This window comes from Gorilla gorilla, chromosome 2 (genome assembly GCF_029281585.2).
Source record: "Gorilla gorilla gorilla isolate KB3781 chromosome 2, NHGRI_mGorGor1-v2.1_pri, whole genome shotgun sequence".
Lineage (NCBI taxonomy): Eukaryota > Metazoa > Chordata > Mammalia > Primates > Hominidae > Gorilla > Gorilla gorilla.
In genome coordinates this window covers 168,389,472-168,413,844 of record NC_086017.1, presented here as the reverse complement: position 1 = coordinate 168,413,844, position 24,373 = coordinate 168,389,472, and the positions used below count along the sequence as shown (strand labels likewise).

The 24,373-nt window shown below is 38.9% G+C and overlaps 1 protein-coding gene across 8 annotated transcripts in view; it reads left to right on the top strand.

Annotated features, from left to right (window-relative positions):
- Positions 1-23,180, top strand: part of VEPH1 (ventricular zone expressed PH domain containing 1) — a 275,621-nt gene extending 252,441 nt beyond the window's left edge. For 5 of the 8 annotated variants that reach the window (XM_055381889.2, XM_055381888.2, XM_019023918.4 and 2 more), the window contains 2 exons: positions 8,911-9,047; positions 13,135-14,784. In XM_055381889.2, the coding sequence (XP_055237864.2) occupies positions 8,911-9,047; positions 13,135-13,371 (374 nt within the window). In that variant the 3' untranslated portion in view covers positions 13,372-14,784. The other 3 variants (XM_063704318.1, XM_063704317.1, XM_063704316.1) reach the window with 3 other exon arrangements.
- Positions 23,181-24,373: the final 1,193 nt, after the last annotated feature.

Here is a 24,373-nt window from a genome sequence, read left to right as displayed (position 1 = left end):
GAAATGGGAGGATCACTTGAGGTCAAAATTTCAAGACCAGCCTGGGCAGCATGGTAAGACCCCCATCTCTACAAAAAAAAATTAAAAATTATCCAGGTGTGATGGCGTGCACTTGTAGTCCTAGTCACTTGGGAGGCTGAGGCAGGAGAATCGCTTGAGCCCAGGAGTTCAAGGTTCCAGTAAGCTATGATCAAGCCACTGTATTCCAGCCTGAGCAACAAAAGAGACCCTGTCTTTAAAACACACACAGGCAGACAGAGAGAGAGACAGTTCACCTTCCATTTGAGACACTTTGAATTGCCTTTCACACCTCCATTTTTATTAAAGGTCCAAGTTCAAAGACTGCAGGAGTCCCTCTCTTACTCTGAATTCTCTTACTATTCCTCACACTTTGATATAGGCCATTAGGACATGGTATTTCTAAAACCATCTGTTCATCACAGTGCAAAGATGATTATGATTTACATTGATCCATGATGTCAATCATGATGACAGTAGCTACTATTTATTGATCCTTTATTGTGACCAGGTCTCAGCTAAGCAAGGCCACTGTTAACTGTTGTGGCACTTTTACGTGCTTTCATTTATGGTGCATGTAATCCTCACAGGGATGTATGGCTTGACTAGCAAAACCCCCACAGCCATTTGTGTTGTGTTAAGTATAACTCTAGGGAGTAGGAAAGGGAAGCTCAGTGACTTTAAATAGCTTGTTCAGGACCAGTCAGCTGGTAAGTGGCAGATTCTGGACTTCAACTGAGGTCGGCCTCCAAAGACAGTGCTCTTACCACATAAACCATAGGCCTATACTAGAGAAAGTCTTTGGTACAGTCTCATGTGATCTATTATAATAAAGAGTAAACATGGCATTCAGCACACTGGTTAAATAAATTATAATTGGTTAAAGACATTCAGAATTGCAACAAATCTTAAAACAAGGTAGAGAGTGAATTACTGAACTCTTGTGCTCTTGAAATAAAAGAGGTCTATGACTACACAAGCTTTTTTTCATTATGTTACACTACAAAGCATTACATTCCACTCTGCATGGTGCCCAAGGCTCTTTAGGATTGGTCTTTCTGATTCTCACACCTCATCTCTTGCCTCTTCTCTCCCACCCTGCTCCCTCCCAGAATGAGTTACAGTTCCTAGAATGCATTTTATGCCTCCCTTCCTCAGCTTTGGTCCTTTGCTATGAACTTTTATTCTTTTTTACTTCTTTTTTTGGCTCAATGACCTTCCTCCCTTTGCCTTCATAGCTGCAACTTGTCCCTGAGAATTCAGCCCAGACAGCATCTACTCTAGCAAGCTTTTCTGCTTTGTATGCCCCAGTTTAGAATAAGTGCCTCTCAGTGTGTTCCAGTTAGACCCTGTGCACGGATCTAGCCTGGTACTTATCCCACTCTGTACTCACTTGCTTACTGCATTTCTCTGCATCTCAATAATTGAGACTGTCATATTTGTGTTTATATCCCCTTTACCTGGCATGTGCCTAGTGCATGGTAACCATAAAGGCATTTTGAATAGAAGAATGGAAGAATCAATGAATGGCAAAGGGTATTAATAAAAACTGGAACTCAGTCTTCCATGACAAGAATAACATGAATGCTAAATTCTCTTATTAACTGAGAAGAAACCACTGGAGGCATCTTATTCATTTCTAGTCAATTCCACCACCAGGAGATAAAAGGATTTTTCTCTATTCTTTAGACCCATGGTTTTCCCCCTCTAACTCCTTTCTACCCTTCCTCCATAATAAGGGAATCACCACCATGTCTGTAGTACAAACTACCTGCAAATTGGCAAGTTGTAGGCGTAAATACTTTGGTCTAGTCAAAACAAAAGCAGATCTGTCAAGAAGAAAGGTCATGGCAAGTGTTTCAGGATGCTTGAGGCATTTTGCTTGTTGTCTTTCTAAAGGGCCAAAGAATGACAACATCTGCTTATTATGAGAGTGTTTTGAGAAAGCTAGCAAAAGTTTTAGCAGAAAAACACCCAGGGGCTAGGCACAGGGTCTCATGCCTGTAATCCCAGAACTTTGGGAAGCTGAGGTGGGCAGATTGCTTGAGCCCAGGAGTTTGAGGACCATGGGCGACATGGCCTAACCCCATTTCTACAAAAATAAAAAATTTAAAAACCAGCCAGATGTGGTGACACGTGCCTGTGGTCCCAGCTACTAGGGAGGCTGAGGTGGGAGAATCACTTGAGCCCAGGAGGTGGAGGCTGCAGTGAGCCATGATTGTGCCACTGCACTCCAGCTTGGGTGACAGAGTGAGACCCTGAAAAAAAAAAAGAAAGGGAGAAAGAAAGAGAGAGAAAGAAAGAAAGAGAGAGAGAGAGAAAGAAAGGAAGGAAGGAAGGAAGGAAGGAAGGAAGGAAGGAAGGAAGAAGAGAAGAGACAAACACCCAGGAAAACTTTACTAGAGAGTCCTTGTCCACTAAGACAATGCTCCTGCTCGTTCTTCTCTTCAAACAAGGGCAATTTTGCAAGAGTTTCCATGGAAAATTATTAGGCATCAACCTTACAGTCCTGATTTGGCTCCTTCTGACTTTTTGTTTCCTAATCTTAAAAAATCTGCAAAGGGCACTTATTTTGTTTCAGTTAATAATGTTAAAACGACTGCATCAACATGGTTAAATTCCCAGGACCCTTAGCTCTTTAATAATGGACTAAATGGCTGATATTACCACTTACCAAAGTGTCTTGAACTTGATGGAGTTTATGTTGAGAAATACAGTTTCCACTTTTTATTTTTATCTTCTAATTCCATTTTTTTCGTGAACTTTTGAAGTTCCCTCATATATCTGAACTTTGTTGAATTTGATATATAATCAGTGCCTGATCGCTTCTGTTCTCCATCTCTCCTGCCCAGCTCCATGTCCCACAGGCTGCTATGTAGTGATTGTTTCAATAGGATCTTTTAGCTCTGGCTTTCAGGTACCTTCCACCACTGGGGACACCAGTAAGCAGAGGGAGGGAGGAGAGTGAGGTTGAGTTATTGATTTGCTGGCTGCCTCCCTGCTTGGACACCGAGGGTCGACAGTGTCCTCTATTCCAGGCCACAGCTGTTATCAAACGGTGCTCTCCATACAGGTCTCCCACTAAGTCCTAACTATTCTCTGCCCTTTCCTCTTCAGGCGGAGGGATGTTAGGCCTGCATGGTTACTGGCCCCAGAGTACTGTGGCGCTTTTCCTATGCCTTGCCCACATCTGAGTAAATAATCTATTAACTCTATTAACTCTCCTCCATTGCTCAGTTTGAGATGCCATCTGTTTCCTGCCAAGACCCTGCCTGACACATCATTGATCCCATCTGGGGACCATGAGGCTTCATGCTGGGCTAGCTGGACCCTCACAGGCTCTAGGCCCTTTCTTAGTCCTTTCTAAAGGGGCTTCAGAAAAACTTTCCCATAAAGTCCAATATGACCTCTCTGTGACTGTTACCCAGTCTCTTTCCTGGATCTTACACCTAGAAAGCCTTGAATTGACTTCTCCCTTCACCCCTCAGCCCATGACTGTTCGAGAGCACCTGCTTTACTTGTTTCTGAGTTTGTTGATTCTTCCGGCTTCTTCAGGTTCTTTTGTGTGTTTTCCCCCACACACCTACCTTGCTACCACTCTATCTGGAAAATTCTATCTGATCCTTTTCCGCACTCTATCTGGAAAATTCTCTCTTCTTCATGAGGGTCCCAGCTCTCATGTCACCTTGTCTCAACTAGAAGTGGAATTTCTGCTCTTCAAATGCTGTAACACGTGGCTTATACTTCTCGGTGGCACTTGCCAAACCCTACACTGAGCAGTAGAATTTGTAAAATGCCATATCTTCCCTAGATGATAAATTAAAGCTCCCTGTGAGGGTGATTTTATGACCCCTCAGATCCAAATATAGTGCCTTACAGCTTATCTGTGCTCGAAAATACATACGGGGTGGGTGGATGATTGATAAATGAGCAGATGAATATTCTTTATTTTTTATTCTTCCTGCTGTGGGTCTTCTCAGCTCTGGGAGACCTGTTATTATTATACTTACTCATCAACTTCATGTTGAATAAGACCAACCCCTTCAAAATTCATTTTTTTAGCAACAAATATTTTTAACTTGGTGCAGAAAAGGGATACAATTAACATATAAACATTTGTATTAGCATTCTGAAAAACTTTAAGTTGACAAACACAGTAACAGTTTGGGTTCCAATTGCACTAGAAAATTCAATTTAATAACCCATAGCTTTTATAGCCAGTTGATATTTAAAAAAATAAACAGATCCATGTTAGTAGAGAATGTCCTAGCCAAATTGTGGTGCTTTGTTTTTTGGTGTTTTGTTTTGTTTTGCTTTTTTTTTAAGAGATGGCATTTCACTCTGTCACCCAGGCTGGAGTGCAGTGGCATGATCATAGCTCACTGCACACTTTGACCTCTGAGGCTCAAGCGATCCTCCCACCTCTGCACCCCTTCACCCCCGTGAGTACCTAGGACTACAGGTGCATGGCACCATGCCCAGCTAATTATTTTATTTTATTTTTCTGTAGAGACAGGGTCTCACTATGTTGCTCAGCCTGGTCACAAACTCCTGGTCTCAACTCCTGGCCTCAAATGATCCCTCTGTCTCGGCCTCCCAAAGCACTGGGATTACAGGCATGAGCCACCACACCTGGCCAAATTGTGGTGCTTTAAATGAAATAATGTGTTAATTGGAAAGTGAGAAAATGTTTGAATATCCTCTATGTTCTACATGCAAACAGGTTATTTTAGGTGATACATGATCATACCCTCATAGATCATTCCACATGTTATTTTTCAAATGGAATATGATAATCTTAGAAAAATAGTTTCTTGTTTTAGCTGTGAAGAGGCTGTGATAACATATCTGAATCACTTACTTAAAAGGACGTACTATGGGCAATAGACCTTTAAAATGACACATCCCCAGCCATGCACATGTTAGACGTAATAGCAAAAAAAAAAAACAAAAAAAAAACAGTTTTTTAAGATATGGGATATGATAAAAATTTTGTTTTGTTTTTTGAAATTATTTTTAAATTAATCTCACAGCTCCAAATAGCCTGGCTTTTACTGACTTCTCTGAAACTGACTCTAACACCTAAATTTGGGGCCTCACATTCAGCTACTTTAAAGTTCTGCTAACGTTTCCTTTCTAAAACTGTTTCCATTGATTTTTTTCCCCTAGGGCTGATTTTCACTGGGCTACAGTGAAAAGTCTTTGCTTCCCAGCTTGTCTCTGAAGTCCTTCATCCTCTGTTGTTAGTAAGCCTATCATTTTGTCTTGACTGTCTCATCATAGTTATTATATCCCATTCACCCATGTCTTTAAGGACTCCAACAATTTTGCCCAGTGTTCATTGTAAACTTTTGTCACACATTACTCTTCAAGTGAAACATCTGGATCTGCCTTGAGAAAAAATAAAGTAGTTAATCCTCTATGTCAGATCCAAAAGGATCTATGTACTTAAATATTACCTAAGTCAATCATTATTTCAAATCATCTCAGATATCATAACTATTTCAAATGTTTCTTTGAGTAAATATGAAAGACTGAGACAGCAAAAATGTATCATTATTAAATAGCATTACATTAAATCATCTTATCATTAAAACCATGGTATCATCCTGAGCAACATGATGAAACCTTGTCTATACAAAAAACATTAAAAAATTAGCCAAGTGTGGTGGTGTGCACCTGTGGTCCCAGCTACTCGGGAGGCTGAGGTGGGAGGATCACCTGAGCCTAGGAGGCAGAGGTTGCAGTGAGCCAAAATCTCACCACGGCACTCCAGCCTGGGTGACAGAGTGACACCCTGTCTTAGGAAAACAAAACAAAAAAACTGTAAAGTCAAGTCTTTCCTAGAAGTGGGGCTAGGGTGAGGGAGAAGCAGTGCCTTGTGCTTTGCTATTTACCTAGTGTCCTCACATAAATTTCTTTCTTTTGATTTTTGACCTCCCAGAATCCCAGGGGGCATTATTATTTTCTCTTGCTGATTAGAAAACTGTAATTTAGAGGATTCAAATCTAAATCTTCTAAGTTAATATTAAAAACCTTCAAACATTACAATTAGATTACCAATTTCTCTCACCCAAAAATATGAAAAATGGGTGTTTTTAAATTTTTTAAATTAATTTTGGCTTTGGTATTTTGTTTTTGTTGTTTGTTTTAACTTATTTTTCCCCTTTTTTCTCCTCTTGGATCACCTCTTGAAACCTTCTTTCCTCATCCCAGATAGTCTGCTGCACCCTTTGTGACTCAATGGTGTACTGTTAATAAACATTTACTGAGCCTCTTGCCCGGCAGGCACTGTGTTAAGGCTGTTCCTGATCTCAAGGAACGCGTAACCCAGTGGGGAGACACAGTGCCCTAAGCGCTTTAACTGAAGTCTCTGTAGATGTGGTTGCACAAAGGAAATCACCATGTTTATGGAAAATTTAAATTTGCAAAGAGCATTACTAGCTTTAAGAATGCTCCACATCAGACAATTCCTATCAAAGCAAAGCAGAACTGTGAAATTATTTTCTTGATATTAATTGTAAGTTTATATTTCGTGAGTTCCTGCTTTCTTTTGCCTCTGCTATGCTCAGTAGTAACCTCCACCAGAGCTTCTCAGAAGATTGGGGGTCTTATCACTGAGGTGTCAGATCAAATGTCATCACCTCAAACATCCAAGCTCTTTCCTGACCACTGAAATGCATGCATGCACACCAAGCCCCCAAGTCACTTACTCCCTATTATATTTTCATCATAGTCCTTATCACTATCTTACAATATATTTGATATGTATTTTCAGTGTTTGTTTGTTTGGTTGGTTTTTGAGACGGAGTCTCACTCTGTTGCCCAGCCTGGAGTGCAGTGGCGTAATCTCAGCTCACTGCAACCTCCACCTGCCAGGCCCAAGCAATTCTCCTGCCTAGCTTCCCAAATAGCTGGGATTACACCCAGCTAATTTTTGTATTTTTGGTAGAGATGGGCTTTCGCCAAGTTGGCCAGGCTGGTCTCAAACTCCTGACCTCAGGAGATCCACCCACCTCGGCCTCCCAAAGTGCTGGGATTACAGGCATGAGCTGCTGCGCCTGGCCAGTTTTTAGCCTTAATTTGGAGTTGACAATGGAACAGCCAATTGAATAGTCATCCGGGAAAAAAAAATAGCCTTAATAGTACTTTGTTTATGAAAACTCTACATTTCGGCTGGGCATGGTGGCTCACACCTGTAATCCCAGCACTGTGGGACGCCAGGGCGGATGGATCACCTGAGGCCAGGAGTTTGAGACCAGCCTGGCCAACATGGCAAAACCTCGTCTCTACTAAAAATACAAAAATTTAGCCGAGCGTGGTGGCGAATACCTGTAGTCTCAGCTACTCGGGAGACTGAGGCAGGGGAATCACTTGAGCCCGAGAGGTGGAGGTTGCAGTGAGCCGAGATCGTGCCACTGCACTCCAGCCTGGGTGACAGAGTAGACTGTCAAAAAAAAAAGAAAAGAAAAGAAAAGAAAAGAAAACTATACATTTTATTATTTTTATCCTGAAAATGCTCTGTGAAGGTGGACAATCCTGTGAGGCAATTATTAGACCTATATTAGAAAAAAGAAATGGTAGTGTACAAAAGGCATGTTGTGTTCATAGGGTCAAACAGGCACAGTCCAGAATTTTTCCAAACTGATGGAACAAATTTTATTACTTTCAAGGTGCTATGAAAATTGAAGATAAATATATATAAGTAAATATTGTCCTACTACAGATGGAGATTTCCATTGTCCCCTTCTGCTAAAATCAGATGCTTTCATCTGAATTTGAAGAGTGAATCTTATGTTGTTGGTAAAAGGAATAAAATTCTTCAGTTCAGCGTCTAAACTCTGACATTGCAATGGATCTTCTAATTCTATGATCATTTCTAATCATGCACACTCTGCTTCAATGTAAAATTAGTCCATTCAGTCAACAAATATTTATAGACTTCCTACTATTTGCCAGGCACCATGTTAGATGCTTGGTGATTCAACAGAGAACAAAGCAAAGACCCTGCCCTTGTGGAGCTTCCAACTGAATGAGACAGAAAGATATTAATCAGATAAGCACTAATATCTATCTACAAATGATAATCCCTGATATATAAGAAACATGCCATGTGCCATGAGAACATATGGGGGAAAGCCACCCTCATCTGGATTTGGAGAGGGCTTTCCAAAGGAAGCAACATTTAAGTTGAAATGTGAAGTGATCAGTTGTTGACTAGGTGAAGATGGGAATGCAGAGAGGGGAAAGAGTGTACATGTGTTCCAGAGAGTGAGAATAGCATGTTCAAGAGTTGGGTAAGTTTGCCTTTGCTGCTTGGTGGTATGGCTTTAGGAACCATGTCTTTTGGAGTGCTGCATTGACTTTTGCTGCCAAATAGCTAAATATACTTGGGTTTATGATTATTTATAAAGCTGTATTTCCAGCAGTTCATGTGTCATAAAGCATGGAAATTTGTTTTTCATTACCTAGTTACTGGCAAAATCAAAATGAAGCTTATGGCATACTAGATACTTTGTGCCAACATTTCAAACTGTTCCAAATTAATTTGGTTATTCCAACATTAGAAACAGAACACCATGAAACAAAGAAACCAAGCACGGAAAGCTAAATATCCAGATAAACTTTAAATACTGCTAACAGATGCTCTTTGTGTGAACCAATTTCTTTTGAAAATGGCAATGGGGGCTTTCAACAGTTTTCCATTGTCATATCTGAATTGTGCATTCTTTTAGGCACAAAGGAGGAAAGGTTAACCAAATTCATCATTTATTAGCCTACTTTCCAGGTGTGCTAACTGGGTTCTGGTACACTGTACAGTTCTGACTTTTGATCACCTACCTAGTAAATATTGGAAAATACATGGCATGATTATTCTGCTACCTTCAACAGTTGTAAATCAAGATGGCCAGCCTCTCATAGAAGGAAAACTTAAAGAGAAGCAAGTCAGATGGAAGTTCATCAAAAGGTGGAAAACACGCTATTTTACACTGGCTGGAAATCAACTTCTGTTTCAAAAAGGAAAGTCTGTAAGTTCCTCCATCATCTTTTACACTTGCATTTTTAAGGTCTTGATCTCCACCAATAGCTAGACGTTTTGTCTTGGGTTTAAACTCTGATAATTTTTCCATCTCCATCTCACCATCTTACAGCATTGTTTTATCACACATGTCTGTGTCTAGTCTGTTTATTCCTATGTTAGTTGATTCACTGTCCCCTTCCAGTTTATTATGGAAGCTTGTTTTAGTTGACTTTTTAGTTGAACTGCAGAGGGACTGCAAGTCTTGACTCAGACACCGTGCCCTTCGTTTCCTTGTGGACCATGTACACAAATTTATGACTTATGATATTGGCTCTGATTTTGTTATAGCTATAGTTTATATTTGGAAGTGGGGGTCCAAAAAAGGAGGACATAGGCAAGGAGGAAAGAATGGAGGCTGATTTACTTTAGGTTAATGAATATAGTAGAATTATGATCAAATTAATAAATATTTAATATAATTTTCCATTTGAATAGGATGTTCAGTAATTATTTGTATTGTGAATTTTCAGTGGGAAACCTCTGAAGTAGCATTCCATTGCAATCAATAATGCAAAGTTACCTTCTCTTCTTTTCAAATTGGTTTTATGTATCATTAAACTCTCCTGATTCAGGATCAAGAGGAATCAAATCTTGACCTACTTCTTGGCTATTTTAGAAAATAATCATAATGACTAGCATTTTTTCAGTGCCTACTATGCAACACCTTGGATTGCCTCAAACAATCTTCAAAACAATCCTGTTAGGCCACCACTGCTATTATTGCCATTTTACAGATGAGGAAACTGAGTCAAAGAAACTGATTGGATTGTCCAAGGATAAAGCTAATAAGGTGAGAAAGGGTATAACTGGGGTCAAGATCAGGCAGTGTTACACCAAAGCATGTTCTTAAATGAGTTTACTGCTTCCCATGTATACTTAAAATACAGAGTCAGTAGTAAACTGTACTCACCAGGGATCTCCATAGAAATGGAACCAATAGGATATATAAAGACATATATGAGATTTACTATGGGAATTGGCTCATGAAATTATGGAGGGTGTGAAGTTCCATGATATGCTGTGTGCAAGCTGGAGAACCAGGAAAACTGGTGGTGTAATTCAGTCTGTGTCCTAAGGCCAGAAAATTAAGGGAGTCAATGATATAACTCCCAGTCCAAGGCCAAAGGCCTGAGAACCTGGGTATGGGGGTGAGCTGGGGGGAGGGGTGTAAGTCCCAGAGTCTGAAGGCCCCAAAACCAGGAGCTCTGATGTCCACAGGCAGGAGAGAATGCATGTCTCAGTGCAAGAAGAAAAAGCAAATTTATCTTTCCTCCAACTTGTTATTCTATCCAGATCCCCAATAGATTGCATGATGCCCACCCACAATGGGGAGCATGGATCTTCTTCACTCAGTCCACTAATTCAAATGCCAGCCTCTTCCAGAAACACCTCACAGACACATGCGGAAATAATGCTTTCCCAGCTGTCTGGGTACCCATTAGCCCAGTCAAGTTGACACATAAATTAACCATCACATAAACCAAACTGTCTGAATTAATTAATGAAAAGTGGTAAATTAGTTAAAAATTATAATTCCTTCTCGGCCATATGCACTATATCTTTAGAGTCCTCATTATAAAATGTATTTGAACATTTTAATCAGCATGAATCAAGTATCGTGTATTCTGACCAGTGCTCTTTTAATTAATAAGTCTTCTGTTAACTTTTTGAATGAAAAAGAATATTTTTTGTGATACCTACTGTGTACTCATGCTACTTTCTTCATCTGTGTGTGTTATAACATATACAGATGGACTTTTCTGTGGCTGAACATCTTTTTGAAAGGGCGGTTCAATTTAGACAGCTATTGGAAACTTAAAGAAATTTTTTTAGCATAAGTTCACACTAAAGCATGTTTAAAGTGTTTAAAATGACTACCTGAATTTTCTGTTTTTATTCAAGAAATCAAGAATAGAAATGAAGACGTAGTAATTTTCCAGATCCCTTAAGACAAAGCAGAGTTAATCTATGAGAATGTTTTTCTGAACTCAAATAATGACCTTTATACTTTCTGATTCATGGCTTTTTTAATAAGGTTTAAAGAAAAAGCAATTTTATAATTAGGTAACTTGTTTGACATGTTTATCAGGAAATAATGGTCTGACATTCCATAACTCTGACAAAACTTGCGGCTCAAATAGTGGGAAATAATTTAATATAGCATGAAGGCCACAGCAAAATACCTCTAATCTCCAGGGAAACAATAACCTACCAGTGGTCAACAATTCTGCTGAAGCTTCAGGACCTTGTAAAAGGGCCCCTTTTAAATGAAAGAAATGTGCATTTTAAAATTAGAGCTGAGGTTGAAAGACTCTAGTGGAAGACTCTAATCTTTCACTTTTGCTTTTTTAAGACCTTGATCTCCACCAACCAGCTAGGCAATAGTGTCCTTTGACTTTCTATCTATTCCTGTCTCAGTTGATTCACTGTCCATCTTTAAATTACTATGGTAACTTTTTATTTTCTTATCAATCTCTGCACTATAGACTACTTCAAAGAAATGCAATTTTATTACTGTCAGATACTTACTGTAAACCAAATTAGGCTAACAAAGTATTGTCTAGTGTGTATGTCTTCAAACTTTATCCTGTGTACCCTAAAAGAATTTTGAAAAATCTATGTAATATCTTGCAGCATTTTAAGTTGCAGCAACACTTTTATCATAAGTTTAAACATTTGCCCGGACCGTAATTTCTGTCGAATTGTAAATATTGACATTTTAAAACAAAAGGATTACATCTCTCCATTGAATGTAACCATTGGATTAAAATACCATAGCAGTTTAACACCTAACACTATTTTTAATACATAAATTTACTCTTTTTTAAATAGAAGTGTTCACATTGTTTCTCTTTTTTTTTTTTAATCATGTTTCTGTTCTACCTTTATCACAGCATTTTATCCTGAATGGCATTTCATTTTTCACTGAGTAAAACTATATGTATAAATTGAAATTTAATTGTTTAAATTTCTTGTGACCATCCGTCTCCAAGTGTTATTTTTTCTGATTCAGTTATCTTTTTAAAAAGTTATATCCTTCATGAAAATCCATAAGTATAATGCCAAGCTTAATAATTATTAAACATTAAAAATTGAAATATTATTGAAAATGTATCTCATAATGAAATAGATGAGGAGTGATTACATTGCCTTGGCTGATGGATACTTCCCTGACGTCAATAGTTGGAATTGCTTTTTTGTTTGGTGCTTCTGAGATTTGTTTACATTGGACAAAACATCATAGAAAGTATGGGATGAGTGAAGAGGATGCTTTTTCATTGCAAAGTGAAAGGAGGGTGATTGCAACAGGAGAGGTGGGCAAGGAGAATTGGCAAGATTCTCAACCACAGGTACTTTCTTTAATAGACAAAATGTATTCATGTGAAAGACCTGAAATTACTTCAAAGAAATATCTGGCCCCTTAAAATTATTCGTCTTAGCCCAGTGTGATGACTTTGGTATTGTAGAGGTCGTTAAATTTTTGCTTTAATAAAAGGCAAATGTAACATCATTAAATATTTCTTCTCTTACTGTTTGTAGACAAAGCATGCTTCCAAAGCTGCAGAGAGTTTCAAAAACAGTTTGGTCTATGCAAACACTGGAAACCTCTCTGTTCAATTAAGGTTTGGCAAAATCTTTCTCAGAGGTAGCACAAAGGAAAATTCAATTTCATGCCTCCCGAACTACCTGAAGTTATAAGTTAATAGCACTCCAAATTGTACCGTTGCACCTTGCTCTATTAATATAACGTTAATAGAAAATGAAAGAACTCTGAATTTTTCCCAAATCCCACTTTATAATAATATCCTTTAAATTAATTATCTTGTGTCAACTTATGATACTCTAACAAAGGCCCAATTGCTCACTCCTTCAAGTTATTCTAATGATTCTGAGGCCTTAGCACCCAAAATAACAAAGGTCTTGAGACATAAAAAGTGAAAGGATTCTGGCCCTCTTAGAAAGTTCTCCAGTAGCCAGAGATCCTTGCCTACAGTAACAGCCAGCCCATGTTCTTTTCTTCCCATGCCTTTCAGAAAGATGACCCTGACGACTGCCCAATAGAACTCAGCAAAGTACAGAGTGTGAAGGCTGTGGCCAAGAAACGCAGGGACCGCTCTCTCCCCCGGGCTTTCGAAATCTTCACAGACAATAAAACCTATGTCTTTAAGGCCAAGGATGAAAAGAATGCAGAAGAATGGCTCCAGTGCATCAACGTGGCAGTTGCCCAAGCCAAAGAAAGGGAAAGTAGAGAAGTAACTACATATCTGTAGGGAATTTATAAGTCAGCCACGACAATTATACACCACAGGCATTGTATTATCGTTGCCAATGTCAAGAAAAAGAGCTAAATTTACCAAGCCATGTAGTTTTTTACTAAATACCAACGGAATTGTTGTCCTTTAAGAAGAAGGGCCTAAAATGGCAGGATTCTTAGTAAATGTCATACTCTAACAGCTTTAGTATTGACTTCAGAATATATCTGATGCCCACAAAAATAAAATAAAATAAAATAAAATAAAATAAAATAAAAGAAGCTAGAGAGTATGCCCTCAGATAGTGTGGGGCCAGGAAGGGAACAGTCACTGATAAAAGAACTTCTGTAGATATGTCATTTAAAACTGTGAGAAAACAACATGAAAAGATGCCTGAACTCTCCGTCCTGAGGAAAGATTAGCACTTCTGATGAAAATCACAGTCTGTCAAAGGTATTAAAAGAAAAATTTAAAAAAAAAACCCATTAGAAGCGTTGAACTAATGTACACTGAGAAAAACCATATAACTTACTTATAGACATATAATTACATGATCCTCTCTTACTACAAATGAGGCTAACACATGGTAAAATGGTTCTCAAATCAAGCCAGTTATGTCATTAAATACTTGTCTTTCAGAATTACTTATTTAATTATTCCATTTAAGTTCATATAATATAATCTACAGTTTAGATACTTGGACATATATCCTGCCCAAGGCACTAAGTGTAATATAGGAAAAGGATAGAAAGCCATTTTCTCTATCTTCAAAATAATGTGCCATCTCCATTAAAATTAAGACTTTAAAGTTCTATAATTTTTTCTTTGTATTCAACTTTTTAATACCTCCAAATTACAAACATCTATTTTTTTCACTACATAGATATATAATTACACTATGATAGACAGAATTCTAGAGTGATTCTCAATAATCCATGCCTTGGTATAATCCTCTCCCCCATTGAGTGTGGGTGGGACATGTAACCTGCTTCTAACCAACAGAATATGGCAAAAGTGATGGGATCATCTCTCCCATGTTATGTTACGTTATACAACAAAAGTGAAGAGAAGTTGCAGATATACATAAGGTTTCTAATCAGCTGACTTTGAGTTAATCAAAGAGATCCCCTGGGTGGGCCTGACCTAATCAGACTAGTCCTTTAAAAGAGAGTGAACCAGTCAGAGACTCTCTCTCCTATTAGCCTTAAATAAGCAAGCTGCCATGAGCTCTACGGCTGCAAGGAAATAAGTTTTGTCAACAACCATGTGATCTTGGAAGAAGCATCTGAACCTCAGATAAAAGCCCAGCCCCAGCCAACACCTTGCTTGCAGCTTTGTGAAACTCTGAGCAGAGGACCCAGCTAAATCACGTTTGGACTCCTGACCCACAGAAACTTTCAGATAATAAATGTATGCTGTTTTAAATCTAAATTGTGGTGATTTGTTATGCAGTGTTAACTAATACAAAAGCTAAGTTGGGCTACATACAAGGGATAACTTTTTCCTTGAAATTTATTGATTATGTAGTCTAGTATAGAAACCTGGAGAAAGATTATGAATGGTCAACACCTTGACTCTCCTGCTAACTTACCAGGATAGGAAATATAAAAGGGGCCATGTTTGCAAAATGAAACAATTCCATTTTAACAAGTAAAGTTTGAGGGTATTGTGAGTCACAGAATTTATTACACATTGGAAATAGAGTTCTGGAGGTCAAAATTCAGGATCACTGGATATATAGGTAGTCACCAAAGATGCAAAATTAGATGAAATTACCCAGAGAGAATAAGAAGACAAAAGAATTAATAAGGGTTCCTTGAGACACCAGCATTTAAGTAAACGCAGCTGGTGTATCTGATTAGTGTTGAGAGATTATGTAGACCAGGAGAAACGATGTCACAAAAGCCAAATTAATAAGGATTTTTCAGGAAAAACAGGGCAACAATTTGAAATCCTGAAGAGTAATCACTTAAGATAAAGCCTGACTTCCACAATCAGGAAGCAATTGGTGTCATTGGGAAGAACAATTCCATTTGAGTGAGGGAGTAAACATTAAATTTTAGTAGGCTGAAGTGTCAATGGGAGGTTAGGAGTTTAAAGCAATAATTGGACTATTTTTTTCAACAAAATGGGGCTACGATGAAGGGGCTAAGATGGAGCAAGTGTTTTCTTGCTCTTTTTAAGATGAGTAAGAATTAAGGGAAAGATGAAGGAGTTAAAAATACAGAAAGAAAGAGGAAAAAAATGACTTTGCTTGAGTAAAGTTTCCAGAAGTGATAGGAAGGGATTAAAACTCCTTTATTCTGCAGCAATTAACTGAGCAGGTGCTAAGCAACAGTTGCCATGCTTGGCCTGGAGATATAAAGATAAAAGACACAGTTTTTCTCTTCAAGAAGTTTAAAGTTTAGTGGAAGAGACATATACGTACAACAGAAATATAAGTACTACGCGGCAAGTGCCTTGATGAAGGTATGCACAGGGTCCTGTGGAGACACAAGAGAAGACACCATTGTAAGTGACTTTAAACTCAGAGTGGACTCCCTCACTGCTTCCCAGAGGTGATAGAAAATGAGCTAGTCTTAAAGAACTAGTAGGATTGCTGTGGACAAACAAGGAGCAAATGGTCAGTAGAGTGAACCACACTGCAAATCCAAAAGAGGGAGAAGGAACATGGTCCATTTGCAAAATGTAAGCTTTTCCCTAGGGTTGAAACATAAGGGGTGTATGGAAAATGGTTCCGAGTGATGCTGAAAAGGCCTGCAGGACCACAGGATTTAGGACTTGGTTCCATGCCAAGGGTCTAAACTTTTTCCTTAACATGATGAGGCATTAATTTGTGTGGCAGCAATAAAGATAAAAAAGAAAAAAAAATTACAAATAAGATGATGAAGCACCATTAAAAGGTTTTAAGCAGATTTGCATTTAGAAAGATAATCTTAATAGTGGTATAGAGAATGGATTATAAGAATATCAAAAATTGTAGCAGGGAGACCATTTGGGAGGTTCTTCTAAGGTAGTGAGGACCTGGACTGATGTAGTACCAAAGGAAATAGAGATAAATGAACAGGCAGGAAAAATACTGATTTAGTTAAATGGACAGAACACTGGCGGATTGGATGGAGTTGGAGTATGGGAATGGAAAGGAGTTTCTGCTGATCCCTAGGTGCTTGCTTGGGAAACTTGGTAGATGATGACGATGGTGGTATTCACTGAAATAGAAAATTCAGAAGCAGCATTTTGAGAGATAAGAAGATGGTAAATTTAATTTTGATGTATACATTCAGGGAACAGATAGGGGACTAACCTTGCAGACAGACAACTCCTGTGAAGTTGGGCACGAAAAGGATGAGAATGAGTATAGTTGTAAATGATTCTCTAAATATTCTTTTAAAACTTACCGCCCCATTCTTAAGAGTCAGTGAATAACTCTAGCTGTTTTAGTCAATTAGGAACAATTGGTAACAGACAAACACTGACAAAGTATTAGGTGACCCTGCATTAGCTATTAACAGTTTGAATGCCAACAGTGTGCTTAAACCTTTCACAGCAGAGAGCTTGTGGTAAAACAGTGGCTATGCTGAATGTTTGGCCTCAGAAAGAAGAGAATGGCCCCCTCAGCTCAATTTGTGGGGAAAGAATCATTTTTACTACTTGCTACAAAGTCCTTGTGATTTAATTAACTGGATGCCTCTAATCTACAACATAACTCTCAGTGCCTTTGAGCCAGATCTTAAAAAAAGTAAATGTGTGAAGTGTAAATAATGAACTTTCTGGTTTCATTCCATGATGCAATAATTCCAATGCAAGTAAATTCTCCTGGGTTCAGAGTCACACTAGGAATCTCAGAATCATCAGCTTCCCGCGAATATTTCTGGCACTTCCACCCTGGTTGCTGGTGAATTTACCACAGACCGGCCTTTCCCAAGAGGGCTGCCATTTCTGATCCCGATCTAAGAAGAAACCACTTTCCTAAACATGCTTAAACCTTTAAAAATGTTGGTATGAATAAAATTATAATCATGGACCGAAATTGAAGTGGCTTTCATTTTAATTTAATTTTTATTAATTTTTATTGGGTGCGTAGTTTGCAAAAATTTTCTCCCATTCAGTAGGTTGTCTGTTTACTCTGTTGTTAGTTCCTTTTCCCATGCAGAAGCTCTTTAGTATAATTAGATCCCATTTGTCAATTTTTGATTTTGATGCAATTGCTTTTGGCAACTTCATCATGAAATCTTTGCCTGTGCCTATGTCCTAAATGATAGTGCCTAGAAAACCCCATAGTCTCATCCCAATAGATTCTTAAGCTGACAAACACCTTCAGCAAAGTATCAGGATACAAAATCAATGTGCAAAAATTACTAGCATTCAACAGTCAAGCCAAGAGCCAAATCAGGAACAAACTCCCATTCACAATTGCCACAAAAAGAATAAAATACCTAGGAATACAGCTAGCTAGGGAGGTAAAAGATCTCTACAAGGAGAACTACAAACCACTGTTCAAAGAAACCAGAAATGACACAAACAAATGGAAAAACATTCCATGCTCATGGATAGGAAGAATCAATATCATGAAAATGGCCATACTGCCCAAAGCAATTTGTAGATTCAATGCTATTCCTATTAAACTGCCACTGACGTTCTCGCAACTAAAGAAAACTATTTTAAAATTCATGTGTAACCAAAAAAGATTTTAAATAGCCAAGGCAATCCTAAGCAAAAAGAACAAAGCTGGCAGCATCACACTACCTGACTTCAAACTATACTACAGGGATACAGTAACCAAAACAGTATGATAGTTGTACAAAAACAGACACATAGACCAACAGAGCCAAATAGAGAACACAGAAATAAGACCGCATGCCTACAACTATCTGATCTTCAACTAACCTGACAAAAACAAGCAATGGACAAAGGATTCCCTATTCAATAAATTGTGCTGGGATAACTGGCTGGCCACATGCAAAAAATTGAAACTGGACCCCTTCCTTACCCCATATACAACAATTAACCAAAGATGGATTAAAGATTTAAATATAAAACCCAAAACCATAAAAATATGATATGTATTTTACCCACTATCACAGACTGGGGACCCTAGAGGTGAACTTAGAATGGTGTCTGAGGAGGAATTCCAGATCAAGTAGGAGGAGCATTTTCAGATGAGACCTTCAAAGTCAACCATACCAAAGACAGGAGTAGAAAGGCAAGGCCTAGAGTCAAGTTGGAAGTTGGAGAAGCAGGGAAGAGCAGAGAAAGGCACAGAGCAGAGTGAGTGGAATGGGCAGGGGGTTGCACGCACTTCAGAAGAGCAAGACAACCCTTATGGCTTGATTTTTACAGGTACTTGCCTAGGCGAAGTGGCGGCGGAGGGGCGGGGGGTTCTGTTAAATGTTCTTTGATGAAACAGGTCCACCTCCTCATAAATGTCCTTCTATTCCCTGGTTATGGAAGGCCCTATAGCCATGTGCTAAGCACAACAGGCAACCAGCTCTGATGATAACCTTAGCTCGCGGGTCCCGCCATGAGAACCCCAGCCTTGGCAGAGGACATTCCACAAGAACATTCTTCTCATGCCCCTTGCCCCTGCACCCCAGTACTATTGAATTTGTCTGCTTCAAAGAAAAACTTTCTGAGAGCAGGGGGGCTGGAAATCTTTGAACTTTCTATAAAATGATAATCAGATGCATTGTGCTTACATAGCTTATTTATGACTTTATGGACAAATCTTTGAAAATCTTACATCAAATTTAAAAATGCATTTTCTCTGTCTTTCAAGCAATAAAAGGATTAGAATTCATTTTGGTACTGAGAATCTAGAAGAGTTATAAAATTTTCAAATAATGTAAAAATGTAAAGTATTCAAACACATGGTAGGCTAATGCATGCCTAGGAATAACAGTGCTCCATGAGACCACACTGGAAATTAAGGGGGAGTGGGTGCTAATAATAGTAAATTCTAATTTTTCCATTTTTGAATTATTCTAGAATTATTCTTTGCCTTGTTTTATTTTTTAACTACCATTTCACTAACATTAGTAGAATATCTATAAGACACACACACACATATATATATACACACATTTACTATCACACAGGTATTATGACAACAGAACTATTGTTTTCACATGTGCTTTGTAGAAATCAATCCTATTACTTCATTATCTTATATTCTATTTATATCTGTCCTCTCCCTCTCTCTCTCTCTCCCTCTCCCCCTCTCCTCTCTCTCTCTCTCTCTCTGCTGGCATTTCATGTAATCAGAAGAAACTCTTATGTGTGTTCCACTATTCTTAACGGAGATCCACTTCTATACACCAGATTTCCTTTGGGAGTGTTCTGTTCCCTCTTAATTCAGAGCTATTGCTATATGAGGAAATAGTCTAAATGTCATTTCTCTTAAGAGAGAGAAACAATGATTCTGTTTGCCAAACTAGCTCATAAACACAAAAATCAGAAGGTCCATTTTTAAAATTTAGCCAAAACCACAGTTTGGCAATGCCTGTTTTGGAAAATTAACCATAATACTAAGGGTATGTGTTGATTTGAGAACATTTTCATCAGGACTCTCCCAAACTCTTCATGGAGGGATATCATGTAATTTTCCACATAAACAACTCTTACCTATATATTCATGTTTTTGTTATCACTATAATACTGTCATCTCCAGAAATCCTGCAGTTGTACCATCCTCAGTTAAATACAAGTCAAATTCTACTGTAGCCAATAGTGTCACAGTAAGGTTCCAATGTAACGAAGCTACTAGCAGAATGTGAGGCAGCCAAATAAACTAGGCCAAGTTCTTCTAAGCAAGGAGATTTGGCATTTATCATTCAGTTAACAGTATCACAGGCTATTGGAGTTGGAAGAATCTTAACACTTGCCAGGCCAAACCTCCCCACCCCATGGAGAAGTCCCTTTCTTGTCATCATTGGCAGGTGGCATTCCCAACTGCTCAAACCATTCTAGGGATAGAGAGCTCATTAATTTATCATCAGTTCGCATCTTTTTAAAATAAATTTTTTCTGTTTATGAAAACGTTTATTGCAGAAAATACCAAAAACTACTAAAATTATAAAAATTATTCATAATCGTCTGATCATTCAGAAACCAACAAAATAGAAATGTTCAAATATAATTCCCATTAGGTTATTCATACCATATAATTATTTTCTGAAAAATTCTGCCTTTCCATCATTTCTAACCTTTAGTCCAGGTTCTCTCTCCTGCAGCCAGACATAATGTCTGCTCCCTCTTCCCCAAGACAACCTTTTACATAGTTTGATTCAAACATTCATTCAACAAATACTTATTAGCCAGGCATGGTGGCACATGCCTGTAGTCCTAGCTACTCAAGAGGCTGAGGTAGGAAGATCACTTCAGCCCAGTAGTTCAAGGATATAGTGCAGTATGATTGTGCCTGTGAATAACCACTGCACTCCAGCCTGGGCAACATAGCAAGAGAAAGAAGGAAGGAAGGAAGGGAGGGAGGGAGGGAGGGAGGGACGGACAGAGGGAGGGAGGGAGGGAAGGGAAGGAAGGAGAAAAAGAGAGAGAAAGAGAGAAGGAAAGAAAGAAAGGAAAGGAAAGAAAGAGAAAGAAGGAAAGAAGAAAGAAAAGAAAGAAAGAAAGAAAGAAGAGAAAGAAAGAGAAAGAAAAGAAAGAAGAAAGAAAGAGAGAGAAGGAAGGAAAGGAAGGAAGGAAGGAAAGGAGAGACCATTTACTGAGCATCCAACATATACTAGGGCATGGGGACTCAAAAATGATAAATAAATTGTCCATGCCTTTAACAAACTCAGTAAATAAATGTTATGATCTGAATGTTTGTGCTCCCCCTTCCCAAATTTATATGTTAAAACCATTAGGTAGTAGTATATGTCAATATCAATGTGGTGGTATTAAGAAGTGGGGCCTCTAGGAGGTGATTAGATAATGAGGGTTCTGCCCTCATGAATGGGATTAGTGCCCTTATAAAAGAGGCCAAAAGGAGCTTGTTTGTCCTTCTCAACGTGAAGACACAGCTAGAAGGCGCCAGCTCTGAGGAACAAGCCCTCACCAGACAGCAAATCTACCAGCACCCTGATGTTGGACTTCTCAGCCTCCAGAACTGTGAGAAATAAATTTCTGTTGTTTATAAGTTACCCAATCTAAGAGAGTTTGTTATTGCAGCCCAAATGGACCAACACAATAAGTATATTTTATTTAATAAGCAAATCCATACATAAAGCATCTCCTATGTGCAGGACCTGTGCTGGGCATTAGAAATGCTGAGGTGACCAAGATGTCTCAAACTTTGTGGGATACGTATCCTAGTAGAAGAGAAAAATGTTAAAGTATTATCTTAATTATGAAATTGCCATGCGACCTATCCTACAAAGAAGCACAACTGATATGAGATTGTGAAAGGAGAGGTCTGATCTAGTTAGGAAGTTAGGGACAGCTTCCTGGACAAAGAGACATACGCCTGAGATCTGAAAGATGAACAGGAAATTACTAGTCGAAGGGAGAGGTAGAAGAAAAGCAGACCAGGAAGAACTGAAAGTGAGAAGACCTTGGAGAGAAAAGGCATGTAGCACATTAGAGGAACCAAAACAGGCTAGTGTGGTGGATGAGAGTGGTGAGGCTGGGAGGCGGGCAAGTCATGAAGGCTGTGGGAGAGCTATTGTTGGGTTTAAAACAGGGATGGTATGATTAGATCTGCAATTCCATAAGAATGGTTCTAGCTGCTGTGTAGAGAATGGTTTGCTGAGAAAGCAATAATAGAAACTGAGAGAAAAATAGAAGGCTATTACAATAGTCCAGGTGAGAGGTATAACGAAAGCTTGAAAGAAAGTAGCAGCACTGGAAATGGAGAGAAATAGAGGGTTAGAGAGAGACTTTAGAAATGCAAATTGCAGGACTTGGTGATTGATGGGAATTGTCTCCAGAATCCCGGCACCCGTGGGTTGGCGGTAGCTCCATTCATGATAAAAGGAGCATTCAAAAGGGATCAGGTTTGAGGGACATCTTGCCCATGAAAGAAACAGATGTGTGGAGATCACAACGCTGTGATGTGGGGGCATGATGGAGACAGAGGAGGGGGCTGCTGGCTCTGCCTGGGGAGTCAACTAAACCTCCACTGAAGAGTTGATAATATGCTGGATGTTGAAGGAAGAATATAATTTTCTTATATTTTAGACCTCACCTTTCACACTCTCACAGTCAAAAAAGAGAAATGACATATGCCAAGACTCAGGATCACACTTAAGATGAGACAACATAAATGGGCAAGGATGAGAACAAGAGTCACTTAACTTTAATTACTTACTTTATTGGTGTTTTTGTTCCAAATTCTTGTAGAAATATATACTAGATTTTTAAAAGTAAGTATGGTGGGCACTGATGCATCACCAACATCCCTCACTGAAGGACCTGGTGCCCCAGCTGCTGGGACTGCTGTTGGCAGACAGCCTTCAGCTGCCATTCCCCTCAAGGACTGCCTCCTGGCCAAGGTCATGCCTGGGGCACCTGACATCTAGTGAACAGTTGATGGGAGAGTGTAAAGACCTGGCCACTCAGGCCCAAGTTGAGACAACTCTGAGGGACCATTCTACCTGCAGAGCTCTCCACATGGTCAGTTGAGACTATCACTGGGGCGACACTGAAGCTCAGTTTCTCCACCTGCCCCTTACTGATTCCTCTCCACTCCCTTCTGCAGGTGTTGGTCCCCAAGGTGCTCCTTAATAAGCATCCTGCGCCTTAAACACTGCCTCAGAGTCTGCTTCCCAGGAAGTCCAACCAGATTGAGAGTAAGTAAAGACATAAAGGCAAAAGAAAAACAAAGTGGGAAGAAGAATAGTCACTGGGATAAGGTAAGTAGATGAAACTCGATCCCAGCAAAAGACAGCGTTCAGAGTTGACACCATGCTTTCATGCAGCCAGTTAAGGGAGGCATTCAATCAGATTCATGAGTCAGAGTTTCCCCAGGCTAAAAATAAACCAGTTGCCCAGAGGAAGAAAAGCTCTCCCAACACTGAGACCCAAGAATTTTTTTCCTATCGGCCTTACAAAGAGAACACTGTAATATAGTAACAACAGCTTCAATATCTCTCCATAAGGGCAACAGCATGTTTCAGAAGGATATGTAAGGGTGCAAACCCTAGTTACAAATTCAAACATACAAATAATATAATTTTCTTTATTTCCTTATGTTTTAATTAATTTATTGCTTGAGTGCTGGATCCCATTTCACTTGGGAGCAAAAAAAGCAATGTTCATTGATTCAGGATAAACCCAGTCAAACTCAGAATATTCTCCATTTATTCAGGTTTTTTCTAGTTTCTCTTCTCAACAAGTATTCTTCCAAATGTATTATTTATGCCACAAGATTCATAATCTAGTTCTTCAGAGTTATGAATTTTTTTATTTTTTTATTTTATTTCATTTTATTTTTAGAGAGACGGGGTTTTACTCTGTTGCCCAGGCTGGAGTGAAGTGGCACAATTCTAACTGCAGCCTCAAACTTCTGGCCTCAAGCAACCCTCCCACCTTGGCCTCCCAAAGTGCTGGGATTACAAATGTAAGCCACCATGCCCAGCCAGAGTTATGAATTTTTTAACCTCGAAATTTTGACTTCTATTAGCCAGACACAATGGCACTCGCCTATAGTTCCAGCTACTCAGGAGGCTGAGGCGGGAAGATCACTTTAGCCCAGGAATTTGAGGTTGCAGTAAGCAATGACTGTACCACTGCACCGTAGCCTGGGTGACAGAACAGAACCCTGTCTCTAAAAATAAAAGTAAACAAATTTTAATCCTGACCTTTGAGACTTAATCTTACGTTTCTCAAAGTATTAACAGGTAAGTTTCAGAATAGATTTTTGAAACTTACAGTTTACTGTTACTTCTGATTTCTTTTCAACATCCTTTTTCTGAGGCAATGGATGCCTTCTGCCTAATTTGAAGGGGTAGAAGGGCCAGGGGATGGGCCAAAGGGCACTACAGAAGATTAAACTAATAACAAGGAACTAAAAAAAAACATGGGT